Source organism: Anabrus simplex, chromosome 2 (genome assembly GCF_040414725.1).
Source record: "Anabrus simplex isolate iqAnaSimp1 chromosome 2, ASM4041472v1, whole genome shotgun sequence".
In the NCBI taxonomy this organism is placed as follows: domain Eukaryota; kingdom Metazoa; phylum Arthropoda; class Insecta; order Orthoptera; family Tettigoniidae; genus Anabrus; species Anabrus simplex.
In genome coordinates, this window is record NC_090266.1 from 282,447,017 (window position 1) to 282,461,515 (window position 14,499).

Below are 14,499 nucleotides of genomic sequence, written 5' to 3' on the forward strand. Positions count from 1 at the left end.
CCTCCCTCACTTCTTCTGACTGACACAGCAAGATATTATATTCCACTCCAACCTCTCCTCACACATACTATTATCGCTTGCTGCATGGTCATCACGTTGCTCACTGCTGAGTAGTGACCTACATTACCTTCCTGTTTCTACTTGGTGCTTATTCTGCTTCCGTCACCCACACTTTGCATATACTAACCACCATCACATTGATTGTATCCATAACCCACCTATTGCCAACAAATTGAATAATCACATCCATCAAAACCCCACTGAACCACTAGGTGCACTATACTTTTCCGATCTCCAAACTAATCACACTCCTCTTCCAGTCAAATTACCATATCCATCTACTTTAAGTTACCTCTCGTTATTCCTTATGACCTCAACCTCCAACGTCTTACCACTTAACTAATTTTTTTCCTCTCACCAAACCGGAAACACTTCCAGGCCGTAATGACCCAAACTCCATATTAAATTACACACTAAATAACTTATTCACTCTTTACACAAATACAATTAATAAACACACTCACACCTACCTAATTTAGATTCTTAACAGTATCTCTAGCCACTCACAGACCAAATTCCAACTATCTCGCAGCTGCCCTTCATTATAACGCCAAACTTCATAATAATCACATTCACAGACAATCAAATCAACCCCTTACAAATAACAATACAATTCCACCTTTCACTTCCTTCCTCTTATACAACTCACAAACATAACTCTAATCACTCTTACTTCCTTATTAACAATCACTCCATTATCTCAAACTTACAACTTTCGCGTTACCCCTCGTTGTTCACTACATAATCATACTTATCACCAAAACTCTCACCTTCCAACTATATCCTTTTCACCTTTCCTTAAATATCATCATTCCTTACGCTCCACCTTCCCATCTCTTAATCAACCTCCACATAGAACTATACCACCACCTCTTACTCCTTTAATAATTACCATGCCATATCTATAATTTAATCACTCTATCTCAACTACACCACCAAATCTATCTCTTTCAAATCACAATACATTTCCACCATGAATTTACTTCCTATTATACATACATACATACATACATACATACATACATACATACATACATACATACATACATACATACATACATACATTATCATTATAGACTGTTATGCCTTTCAGCGTTCAGTCTGCAAGCCTCTGAGAATTTCCCTCACCTGTCAAATGGGAGTGGGACTCCATTACTCCCATAGGTCCGAGGCTTGCTTAAAGTGTTCTGAGATCGGTAAATTCATGAAGCAGGATGCTGCCCTACTTGCACATAGTCCAAGTGAGGATCTCTCCTCTAACGGGTTATGGACCACCGGTGAATTGTATAGTCCTAGCCGCCTGAGCACAAGGAGGGCCACGACTCAGAATATGTCCAAGATGCCCACTCCCATTCCATAGCAACTGGTATCCCGACTCTCAGGACCACTTACTAGGCCACTCAGCCGTTGCCCATGGTTCACGAACTAGGACGTGACTACAGTAACCCACAAACATGGACCATGAACACTCTACCACTTAACATCTCGACTATATCAAAAACCTCCCTCCACTATGAATATCTTGCCATTCAAACGTATACAACCATAATCACATATTAATTTCAACCCTTCACTTCACTCACTACATACCACCAATTTAACCTCTTAATTCACAACTTTCTCAACATCATTTTCCCTCATAATCACGTGTTACTTCCTCGCACCACCCCAGTTACATCCACCCACCACTTTCTACACATACTTAACTTGCTAATATCTCACTCATAATTGCCATACAATTTCAATTGACATAGAGATACATTCACTTAAAATATCATAAAATATATCGTTAACTTGATGATAACTCACTCATAATTGCCATACAATTGCAACTAACTAAAGACACATTCACTTAAAATATCCTTCTTTTATCTCGACTATATCAAAAGTTCCCTCCACTATAATTTCATCATTCTTCATCAACCAAACCCTAAAATTCAGACACATACGATCTAAAACTATTTTACTATCTTTCCCTTTAATACCACCGTGTCTTCAACCACTATTCCCTTATTTACTAACTCAGTTATTAGAGTTTTTACTTCTTGTAACTCTTCCCTCTTCATTTTTCTTCGTTTCCCACGTGTCTCTTGAGCTCCTGCTTCTTCCTTTGCTCATATACAGCTCTATCCTCTGCCTGGTTTCCGCTGCTCTTTCCTCTTCACTCTGCACATCCCTTGCTTCACTGCATTCGCCTCTCCGACTTTCCTCTTCTCTATCTATATCCATAGCTGTATCCTAAGCCTTCCTATTCTCGCCCCGTTGTCGACTGCACTTTCCTTTTCACTATGTACGATCGCATTTTCACTATGCTCATCTCCCTGCCTTTCCTCGCTGAACTTCCTGTTTCCCTTAGTTATTTGTTTATCACCATGTCCGTCTTCTCTAACATGGCTGTCCATAACTTGCCTTTCTTCCACTCTCTTCCCCATTTCTTCTTTTCTCTTCATATTCTCTTCCAAATCCCTTAGTTTCGTCACTGTCCAAAACCTGGTCCAACGGCCATTGGTTACCACTAGTTGTTGAGCCTTAATGTAAGCTCTTAACCCTTGAAGTTTGGCCCGGATTAAATGTTTTTTTAGGGTAATTATATTCCTCATCCCTTCTCTTCCCATGTCTCTTTTAATCCAGGTTTTTGTGCTCCGTAGGTTATCCGCGCCTCTTATAACTATTTCCGCCATCAGGGTGGAAAACAACTTCACTTTTATCGGCCTGATGCCCCGTGCTTTACCTATCCTCTCTACATCGTCTATATCAACTTCACTGAAGTTAATTTTCATCCTTTTTGTATGAGATCCACAACCTTGTAGATTGTCAAAACTTTGTCCTCTCCTTTTTCATCCGGCACTCCATATATTGCACCCTTGAAAATTGGTTATTGGTTTGTATGGAAAGAATATTTTATTACTGGGGTGGAACAATGCATAAAATTATCATCCAGGAAGGAGATTTCAACTCTGCACTGTCTGCTAGCCCGCAGTGAAACAGGTTTTCCCCGCCGTGTAAGCGAGTCTGGGTTTTTTGTGCCTTGTTGAAGACACCAGATGAGTAGCACGTGGACTCGAACTCTACGAGACCAAAAGCGATCAATACTTTGATATTTTGACGTCATGATATTTAACCAATTGGATCGCAAGGTTAGCCCGATCGCTAAATATCAGCCAATAAAATTCAATTAACAAACACACCTACGTCTTGAAGAAATAAATACCCATGTATCTGGGGGAATCTTCCTCATTTGCTCATTTTGCTCTTTTGCTCTTTTACCGGGCGAGTTGGCCGTGCGCGTAGAGGCGCGCGGCTGTGAGCTTGCATCCGGGAGATAGTAGGTTCGAATCCCACTATCGGCAGCCCTGAAAATGGTTTTCCGTGGTTTCCCATTTTCACACCAGGCAAATGCTGGGGCTGTACCTTAATTAAGGCCACGGCCGCTTCCTTCCAACTCCTAGGCCTTTCCTATCCCATCGTCGCCATAAGACCTATCTGTGTCGGTGCGACGTAAAGCCCCTAGCAAAAAAAAATTTTGCTCTTTTGCTTCCTTTGCGTTTTTGTGTCTTCAGTTGCCTACGTGAGTAATTGCTTCGCGCAAGTACAAGTCATCGTGTTGTAAGAGCACATGTGTTATTGGAGACGGCATATACGACGTTGAACATTACAAGCATTCATTTGATGAAAGACGATATTTTTCCTGCTTCTGAGGAAATTTTGAGATACGGAAATATTGGAAACGCAGCAGTTCAGATTTCCTTAATTTTATAAATCGGAGGGAAAATTTAAAGTACGTAAAAACTGTGCCAGCTTGGAAAATCGAGTGTGTGTTGGGAACGATTACTAAAACAAAACTTTTAGTTTCAGCTTTCACCAGAAGACGGAAGATCACTAGCAGTCCTGAACTATTTCGGAAGAATGGAACTTCAGCATTACGACGGAGTTTGTAATTGTCCTAAGTCCTCGCCTGCTGCAGCTATGTGTAACTAAAATGTGAGGCATAATTCAGCCCAGGGGAGAATAATATCGGAGATGGAGTTTGGTTAAATATTCACTGATCATCAACCGAGTCCAGAAGCCAAGTCTACTACAGCTAAGATTTTAAATTATACTTTTCTCTATTTTCTGTTGTAATAATTATGTAGACGTAGTCCTTGCTTGAATATTTGAGATCATTTCTAATAGTCTTTGTAGTTAGGAATTTCACTCTTCTTTCACTGGTGTTGGTAGATTTGATGTGTTTGAAAGTGTATTTGGGACCTATAATTTGTTCTATTTGTGTGAGTGCTTCGTGACATGTTACCACTGTCCCATGATAAGTCGAGGAAAGTGTTAAAAATATTTGACCCACGCGATAACATTTATTAATTTATAAAATAATGATGGAATAATTTTTGAATTATTTGGGAGAGAATATCGACGTGTTCTATGAATTTAGGATTTTTCCTTGATGTTTTTGTGGTTTATCATAGATTCGAGATAGGATAGAGTCATCTATGATCTCATTAAACCATAGCCTACGATGACGCGACCGCGCGCGTATAATAATAATAATAATAATAATAATAATAATAATAATAATAATAATAATAATAATAATAATAATAATAATAATAATAATTGACATTATTACGGTCTAATAGAATGTTTAAAGGTCATGAGTGTAATTATTACTGTGCTTATAAATGATTAATGTGTGCTATATTGAAGTAGATGTTGGCCTGGAATATTGGTCGTGGCTTGAATGTCCACAAATTTTGCATTTACTGTTATTGGTATTTTTGAGACTTGTAAATGGATCTTAAGATAGGATTTTATTTGTGTGTCCATTACATGAGTCGGTTAAGGAAGAGAGTGTGTCTTTGAATATAATTTCTTCTTATGCAGCACATATTGATCGATAATTTGAGATAATAGGAGATTAAAAATAACGTAGTCGTGACTCATAGACCGTATGCGCGAATGCTTATTTATCTGTGACTGTAGGCAATTCTATGGAATTTTTAGTGATGATTTCTACTGTAAAATTATCCTGGAACATCGTTGTGGAATCTATTTCATTGGAAAGTGATAATCTTGTTACATTCACACGCCAGACGATCGTAATGGTAGCCCTTGTCTGATATTGTATCGGGAGAAACTCTCATATTTCAAATAAAATTTAAAATTAAAAATCAAGAGATAGGGTTCGATAAATCTATTTGATAATGTTACCGTGGACCAAAGCTTGAATGTGAGATGGATGAATGACTGATTTTTTTGTAAATGTGATTTTCATGGTGATATTTCGTTATGATATGTGTACGCTGTGCGCGTAAAGTTTTCGATTTTTGTTGTTGTTTTGTGGCGAGCACATTTGGCTCAATTATAAATCTTTAAGCAATTTTATGACGGAATGAGATAGATTAGGATCTTTGCTTCTAGGGAAAATACTTAAGCAAGGATCGCGTCAATGAACTAAGCTCACAAAATGTAAAATGTTTAACTTTACAATGCGAGAATTTTAAGTCTTTATTGTGAGTTGTGCACAACACTAGGTCAATTGACACAAGAGTAAAAATCTAATGAGTTGAATATTGGATTTCAAAATAATTTAATTAAATAATTTGAAGCATAAGTAATTAATTAGGATAATATTTAATTAATAGAAATGATTTATTTGATTTTTCGTGTGAGGTAAAAGTTTGACTCATTGCAACATAAATCGCAGAGTAATGTTAATTTAAATAATAATTTGAAAAATCAGATTTTTTATATTTTGAGATAGGATTTTCTCAGATAATAATTTAATTAATTTCCTAATACGATTTATTAATACTCAGTTTCGTATCTTTGCAGAATGCAATTTAATGAAGAACTGTGGGTGAATTCCAGCAGGGAAGAGCTAAATATTTTTTAATTCAAGATTTTGAAAATATTAATGGAATTTGGAAAGTGCTAATAATTTCTTTTTTAATAAATGTTAAAACCCATATTTTTTAGTGTTTTCATTTGTCGTCAGTCCTTAGGTTGTCCCTGTCCTCAATAATTTAGCGTTGCCTGTTGGGACTTTTGCTTGCCGGCTGAGCTGCCCGGCAAAACGGGGGCAATATAGACAAGCATTTCTTCCTGCGTCTTGGCAGCTGCTTTCTATTTCTGCCATCAGCTTCACCACCTCTTCCTCTATGTCTCCCATTTTCTCCTTGATTGACGCTATTTCTCTCTCTTTGATTCCTACCTTGGTCCTGCCAACTTCCGATAACTGCCCGATATTGATCGACACCAATTATCTTCCTCTTCACTCCCGCACCGCTCGCGCTCCACTCTAGCTGTACCGGCACACCCGAATCAGCACGTCTGCTTCTGCTAACTGTCTAGGTAAGACTGTAATTGTATATGCTTACAAATGTACATGGTTTTCCTATAATCCATTAAGCAAAACATCCGTAAGGAATGAACTTTATGGAAACTTCATATTTTGCTGCGGGCCATTTTGAACGATATCTTGGACCATATATTTGACACCCCTGATCTATCTCATTACCATAAGCCTTAAAGATATCAGTTTCCTTTCGCAAGTTATCTAAACGCTTTTTCATCCTATAGATTTTCTTCTTACCTCTCTCAGGGATCAGAATCTTGTTGGGCGAGACTACAGGACATATGAATCTACAAACACTTACATAAAATATATTAAAATCCTTTATTATATTTTATGAAAAGTACACAGACATATATACAGTAATAGTACACTTCAATGTATATTACATTTAACATACAGTACATGTAGAATAAATCCGTTTGCTTCAATTGAAGACTGAAAAGTATACTTTTCCAAATTTAAAAGATGAATTTGAATAATTAACTGTATTCAAAAGTTGATTGAATCTCGAATTACTTCTCTGTTTATACTCCTTGAGTTATTAAAAAATGTGAGAAAATATTTCTTGTTACCCAAAAAGCAGCATGTGCTCCATTGTATTTTAACTTCTCTAATTTAGGAAGAAATCTATTTCTACATACATTCAAGAAGTTCAAAGACCCACAAACTGCCATTTGTCACTTTTGAAATACATTATAACAGGTACAAGACGACTTTATAACGGGCTATTCTGAAGTTGAAATTAAGGCATACTTTATCATTGAGTAAATATTAACTTTATAATGCCTTTTTTCTCTACAGGTTGTAATTTAGCTTAAATGGTAGTTAAGATCATCTCAATTCCAAGTTTCCTATTCAGAGTTGAAATGTATCCTATTAACGTTTATAAATCTGTATTTTTCCAACAGGATTTGATGTTAAGTTAATGAATGCTTTGAAAACCTGAGATTTCTCCCTCCATTGTTACAATGAAAGAATAAATTATACACAAGTGAATAAACTGATAAAGTGAAAGATTCCTTATGATTCTCACATGAGTCATTGGTCTGCCAGTGGTTCAGTGTTTCATGGTTGACGTTGCGTTAAGAGAAAGGTTGTCAGTGGAATTCTCCTCTGTTGTTAACAGACCTATTGGAAAGAGAAATTATTTGAATTTCAGTTTTCTTTTACAGTGGAAATATAATAAATATCATTTAGAAACCACATGTTCTCTGGCATAGAATAATTAGTAATATACAGATTTACGTTACTAATTCACAGTAATCATTTAAAAACTTTCTGAGACATTACTGACAAGTATTAATCCATTATAGAATTAACAAAAGAGTTTTATATTTCAAGTTACAGTATTAGTCAGTGAAAATTACAATGCATATGTTATGAAGGAGTATTAATATTAATTTTACCATATATAGTAATTTTCATTCTTCCAGTATAAATTTTTTTCACAACATTGAAAATCATAGGTGATGCTGGTCTAAAATTTTGATGATGTCATAACTTTGATTTAATGACAAGCAAATGTGTACATGTGTATAATCCGTGGTAAACATTAGATTGCACTAGTTTCCTTGATTTTATTGCTGTTAAGTTTTAGTCTTCTTTCCAGCAGATTGACTTGTTTAGAGACATTCATTATTATGTCTTAATAAATATAAATGAACATTGATTTAGTGGACTTATTATTCGCTATAACCGAAGTGGCGACCCCGAATTGATCTGTGGGAGATGCTAATATTGACCGTAAGTTAATTGGTAGGCTATGCATGAAAATAGTGCGTAGAAAATCGTCGTTAACCTATTATCCTGCAAGGGCATGCATTTCTTTCAAGAGCTGACTTCGTTTCTTTTCCCCCAGTTCAAGTTCGGTTAAAATTGTAACTACTATCCGTCCGTCAGTTTCTTCGAACTGGGCAATCAGGCTGGAATTTAGATTTGAGAATGGTGTGCTAGAAAGAGGTCGGTTTAGGAAATCACTTCAATGTTCGGCATAATCTGGTTCAAGAGAGCCGATAACATACGAGGTCTTAAATAAAGTAATGGCAACGTAGTCTAGAACCTCGCAAGGGATTGGGGATGTGCAAAAAGGATATGGGAGCTGTCAGGTTGCGCTGCTATCGGTGTATAGTGTGCATTTGTTTGGCACCCAATTGTACGTGTTATTTCTGTGTAACATGGAGGAGAGGAGTGTCGATTTCACCGCTCTAAATCAAAATATGGTCAGTGTTCGTGGCAAAATGCATCAGGATGTCATCAAGGATTTCGTGAAGCCTTGTGGCGAGAATGCATTACCGTATAGGAGGGTCGAACCACGGGTCAAGGCGTTTCGTGAGGTTTGGAATGAGACTGTGGATTTGCACCTCACAGGCCGCCCGTCCATTCCTTAAGATCAGATTGATATCGTAAGTGGTCTCGTTTCCGTAGACCATCGATGTTCAGTCGGGGAATTATCAGTAGAAGCTGGTCACAATCACCTAACGGTGTGGCACATACCGATGAAATGTCTTAACATGAAGGAAATTGTGCCCCGTTGTGTTCCACATCAACTCACCGACTTAAAAAATGGCACAGGTATGCACAGGCTGTCATCCACCTGGATGGATACCACAAAGAAGGAGACGCATTTCTGCAGCGTATTGTCGTCAGTAGTATAAGTGGGTGGTTCGGCCGCCACCACCGCCACCACCGCCACCGGCCCACCGCAGAGGCCTGCGCCACCTCCTCCTCCACACGCTCTCGGGAGAGGCCTCCTCACGCTGGCTAAGAGCGCGAACCTAACCTCACATCCGCTATCTTGGAGGAGCTTAACCTTTTATGCGTAAGATAGTTAGCCTAACTTCACGGAAGGGCCTAACCACAGTTTTACGACCTGATAGTCTTCCTGACGCCCAAGAGAGTGAGTCTAACCTCACATCCGCTATCTTGGAGGGGCTTAACCTAACTTTTCACGCACAAGACAGCAAGCCTAACCTCACTGTTGCTACCTTGGTTATACGCTTTTTTGTTAGTTTACTATTAATCGCTAAGCTGTTCGCATCATCGAAGTAGCGAGTAACAAGTGTCTAGCAGATTTTAAGAAGAATCTGTTACCAGAAGATAAAAGTTCGTCATGGAAAAACCTATTTCTAGGTATATTTTCAAAGAGTGTGCAAAAGCATTTTCCCGAAGCTACCACAAGAGACGTCATGATATATCATGTAGGACAATTTTTCAATGCAAACATTGTAGAAGAGAGTTCAAGAACGCATACAAGCCGCGTGTAATGTAGCTTCATCGAGAAGAAAATACAAAGAGCTCAACCGTAGTCAAGCGATCACTGATTTATTTTTAAAAAGTACACCTCTGCGAGAGATTTTTAATTCTCCCTTGTTGTCTAGGCCTGCTACAAGTTCTGTTACTAAGCACAAACTTCAAGATAAAGAGAGGCAAGATCATGATTATGATAGTAAGATAATGATGTTGATCAAAGCAGTAGTAAAGGGAAAGTAGAAGAAGAAGAAAAAGAAGATCTCAATGCTTCGTTGCCATTAGAGCTTGATCATTTTACTTCATTTTCTAAGCCTACTACACGTTCTGTCGCAGTGTAAACATCTCAAGAAAAGATGCAAGATGAAGAAGAAGAAAATATCAACGCTTCATTGCTATCGAAACATGTTAAGTTTGTACCTAGAAACGCTACTGCTGAAGCACGTATTACATCAAAACAAGTCCCTATACATCAACTGTCTGCATATAGGCTCAAAGTTCACAACAAGCCTCCGTTACCCTATGTAGACATAAGATACTGTAAAGACCCCAACGTACTCGTAAAACGTTTACAAAGCAGATATTTTTGAAATAGAGCAAGAATTACGCCGTGTAGGTATTATTAAGTAATAGCTCTCTCTCGACAGTACAACAGCTTAAACACCTTTCCTAGAATCCCTGCGCTTACCCTCACCTAAGTCATCCTTCTGTAGTATATAGTCGATCGAGTAGCTATGTTCGTATAGATTATTTTCCAACATTCTCCCTTCATTAGGGTATTAACTCCGCCTCTAGATGTAGAGCCCGTCTCAAGCCCGGATAAAGAGAGGAGAGGCACCCTAGCCCATTAGGCCTTTATCCCTTTAGCCCATTAGCCCTTTAGCCCTTTTGCCCATTATCCCTTTAGCCTATTAGCCTATTAGCCCTTTAGCCCTACAAGGAATGTTCGGTAATCTGATCTTCTTAGAACAAAGGTATCCCTGACATGTTCTAAATACATGTTGTGTCGAGTACAGTGTTCGATTCTAGTCTTGTTATTACTTATTTAGTGATTTGAACACATCAAACAATGTTCTGAACGCATGTTGAAGTTAACGACATCGAGTACAGTGTTCGATTCTAGTTTTGTTATGTTTCATTCACTTATATTGTAATCTGCAAATCTAAACATGCACAACTATGATGACGTCATCGCTGCAGCACATGCACACTCTTGCTTTCATGATACATACTTATTGCATTTCTTTGCCTCCTTACTCTTGAGAAAACGATCAAGTCTAAACATGCACAATGACGTCATCACTGCAGCACGTGCTCACTCTAGCCTTCGCGATGCATGTTTAAACTTGTACTTTAACGGAGGAGAAGGTCATAACAGCAGCCACCATCTTGTGTAGCAACCTCTAAGTGCTATCTTTTGTAATTAGCGTCGGGAAGGGCATCTTGTCGTAAACTAAAGCTAGTCTCCTTCAAGATGGTAGATGAGAGGTTAGGTTCGTGAATGCACTTAAGTTTTACTGTTTAAAGATAATAGCTAACGGAATTTTTAAAATTACCCACCACCACATTTCAAAGGTGTGAGGTTTAGTGCTGTAAAGATAGCAGCACGATGCTCTGTAGATTAAAGATGGCGGATGACAGCTCTTAAAAAAGCACGCGGAATTTTTAAATCACCCTCCACCACATGTATAAGGATGAGGTTTAGCTGCACGACGCGTTGTTGTTTAAAGATGGCGGCTGACAGCTGTCAAAACTACGTAGATTTTTCAAATTACCCCCACCACATTTCAAAGGTAGTAGCTAAAGATAGCAGCACGATGCTCTGTTGATTAAAGATGGCCGCTGACAGATGTCCAAAACACGTGGAATTTTTCAAATCGCCCGCCACCACATTTCAAAGGTAGTAGGTAAATATGGCAGCACGATGCTTAGTTGATTAAAGATGGCCGCTGTCAAAAAGCACGTAGCTTTTAAGAGCACGTGGAATTTCGAATTGCCCCTCCACCGCATGCATAACAGCAGCTGCCATCTTGCGGAGTGGCCTCTAAGCTAGTTTTCTTCATAAGAGCCTACGTATAGCCGCCATCTTGCGCAAGCATCCCTAGGACGTCTCATAAGAGCCTATGTATAGCAGCCATCTTCTGCGAGCACCTCTAGGCCTTTTCGTAAGGAGCTGTGTATAGCTGCCATCTTGTCGCTACCATCTTGCGCGAGCATCCCTAGGGTGTCTCATAATAGCCTATGTATAGGAGCCATCTTGTGCAAGTGCCCTTAAGCCGTCTCATGAGAAGCTATGTATAGCCGCCATCTTCTGCAAGCATCCCTAGTTGTCTCATAAGAGCCTATGTATATCCGCCATCTTGTGGCTACCAACTTGCGCAAGCACCCCTCACATAAGGAGCTGTGTATAGCCGGCATCTTGCAGCCGCCATCTTGCGCAAGCATCCCTAGGGAGTCTCATAAGAACAGCACCCATCGTGTGCAAGCGCCCTTAAGCCGTCTCATAGGAAGCTATGTATAGCCGCCATCTCGTAGCCACCATCTTGCGCAAGCATCTCTAGGGAGTCTCATAAGAGCAGCAGCCATCTTGTGCAAGCACTCTCAAGCCGTCTCATAAGAAGCTATGCATAGGCGCCATCTTGTAGAATTAGATAGCCGCCATCTTGCATAGCCGCGATCTTGCGCAAGCATCCCTAGGGGGTATCATAAGAACCTATGTACAGTACAGCAGCCATCTTGTGGCTACCATCTTGCGCAAGCATCCCTAGGGCATCTCATAAGAGTCTATGTATAGCAGCCAATCTTGCGCAAGCACCCTTAAGGCGTCCCATAAGGAGCTGTGTATAGCCGCCATCTTGCAGCCGCCATCTTGCGCAAGCATCCCTAGGACGTGTCAGAAGAGCAGCAGCCATCTCGTGCAAGCACCCTTACGCCGTCTCATAAGAGCAGCCGCCATCTTGCGCAAGCACCCTTAAGGTGTCTCATAAGGAGCCAAGTATAGCCGCCATCTTGTAACCGCCATCTTGCGCAAGCATCCCTAGGAAGTCTCATAAGAGCCTATGTATAGCAGCCATCTTGCGACCGCCATCTTGCGCAAGCACTTTTAAGGCGTCTCATAAGGAGCCATGTACAGCCGCCATCTTGTGCAATTGGTGTCGGGAAGGGCATCCGGCCGTAAAAATGAGGTTAGGCCCTTCCATTAGGTTAGGTTTGCTGTCTTGTGCGTCAAAAGACAGGATGTCGTAAAACTCTGGTTAGTCCCTTCCGTGAGGTTAGGCTAACTCTTACGCATAAAAAGGTTAAGCCCATCCAAGATGGCGGATGAGAGGTTAGGTTCTCGCTCTTATGCGTCAGGAAGGGCATCTGGCTCTAAAACTGAGGTTAGGCCCTTTCATGATGTTAGGCTAGCTCTCTTACGCATACAAAGTTAGGTTAAGCCCCTCCAAGATGGCGGATGTGAGGTTAGAGTCGCGCTCTTAGCCAGGGTGCGGAGGATGCGTCTCCCATTCCATTACATTACTTCAATGCAGTCACACGCAAAGCCCATCAACTTTCGTCATATATCGGGAAGCCGTTGGGGACCGTTGGCAAGTCGCTCTCTGTTGATGACGGAGACGGGGCGCCCTACTGAGTGAAGGTCAGATACCACTTGAGGACATCGGCGGCCTCGGAGGGGTTCCATCAACTTCGAAAAACAGGTCCAAGTCACAAGGACTCATGTCTGATGAATACGTCTCATAAGAGCCTATGTATAGCCGCCATCTTGTGGCTACCATCTTGCGCAAGCATCCCTAGGGCATCTCATAAGAGCCTATGTATAGCAGCCAATCTTGCGCAAGCGCCCTTAAGGCGTCCCATAAGGAGCTGTGTGCAGCCGTCATCTTGCGCAAGCATCCTTAGGGAGTCTCATAAGAGCAGCGTCGATCGAATGAATGGCGTCACCCAAGTTCGCCACGTCCGCAGAAATTTCCACGGAACCAAGTCCGTTGAAGCTTATGCTGACTGTGACATACGAATACCAGGGTGTTATTCTTACGCGTGCTGTGCCTGAGTGGTAAACCATCAACAGTGACTACCATTGCCGATTTCTGGAGTGACATCTGCGTCCGGCTATGCGGCCCAAACTTCCACGCTTACTGCGAGACGGTTGCTCTATCGTGCAGCATCATAACGCACGTTATCATGTTGCAACAGTGTCGAGCTCATATTGGTACGGCGGCTTTAAGGGGTCTTGGAATTCCTTCGTATTCATTAGACATGAGTCCTTGTGACTTGGACCTGTTTTTCGAAGTTGATGGAACCTCTCCGAGGCCGCCGATGTCCTCAAGTGGTATCTGTACTTCACTCAGTAGGGCGCCCCGTCTCTATCATCAACAGAGAGCGACTTGCCAACGGTCCCCAACGGCTTCCCGATATATGACGAAAGTTGATGGGCTTTGCGTGTGAATGCATTCAAGTAATGTAATGGAATCGTACTCGTTAGTTCGTTGAATATTGCGTTCTATCAATATTGCCACGACTTTATACAAAGACCTCGAAATGAAATTTCGTTAGCTCTGCTGTAATACCTTTGGTAGCGAATTGCGGCTGAATTTTCACTAAGCGAATCTTTACAGTCTTCCGCCATATCGGTAGAATGTTCACTGCCACTCGGTTCATATCGGAGCCTATAAGCATACTTGTTGATGTTTTGCTTTTGTTGTCCTCCATAAATTTGGCGATTGTGTAGATAGTGAAACACTCTGCACATGAAATTAAACACAACAAACGTTCACTTTAGAATTCTCAAAAAAAGTTAGTACTTTCATTGTTATCCTGTCGATTCATTACATTCTAATCCTGTG

General features: G+C 40.4%; 1 protein-coding gene across 4 annotated transcripts in view; it reads right to left on the minus strand.

Moving 5' to 3' along the window:
• Nucleotides 1-6,724: 6,724 nt before the first annotated feature.
• CNT2 (Concentrative nucleoside transporter 2) overlaps nt 6,725-14,499 on the minus strand; it is a 407,606-nt gene continuing 399,831 nt past the window's right edge. For all 4 annotated transcript variants that reach the window (XM_067139021.2, XM_067139023.2, XM_067139024.2 and 1 more), the window contains one exon: nt 6,725-7,537. In XM_067139021.2, coding sequence (XP_066995122.2) covers nt 7,467-7,537 — 71 coding nt within the window. In that variant the 3' untranslated portion in view covers nt 6,725-7,466. The remainder of the gene's footprint in view (nt 7,538-14,499) is intronic.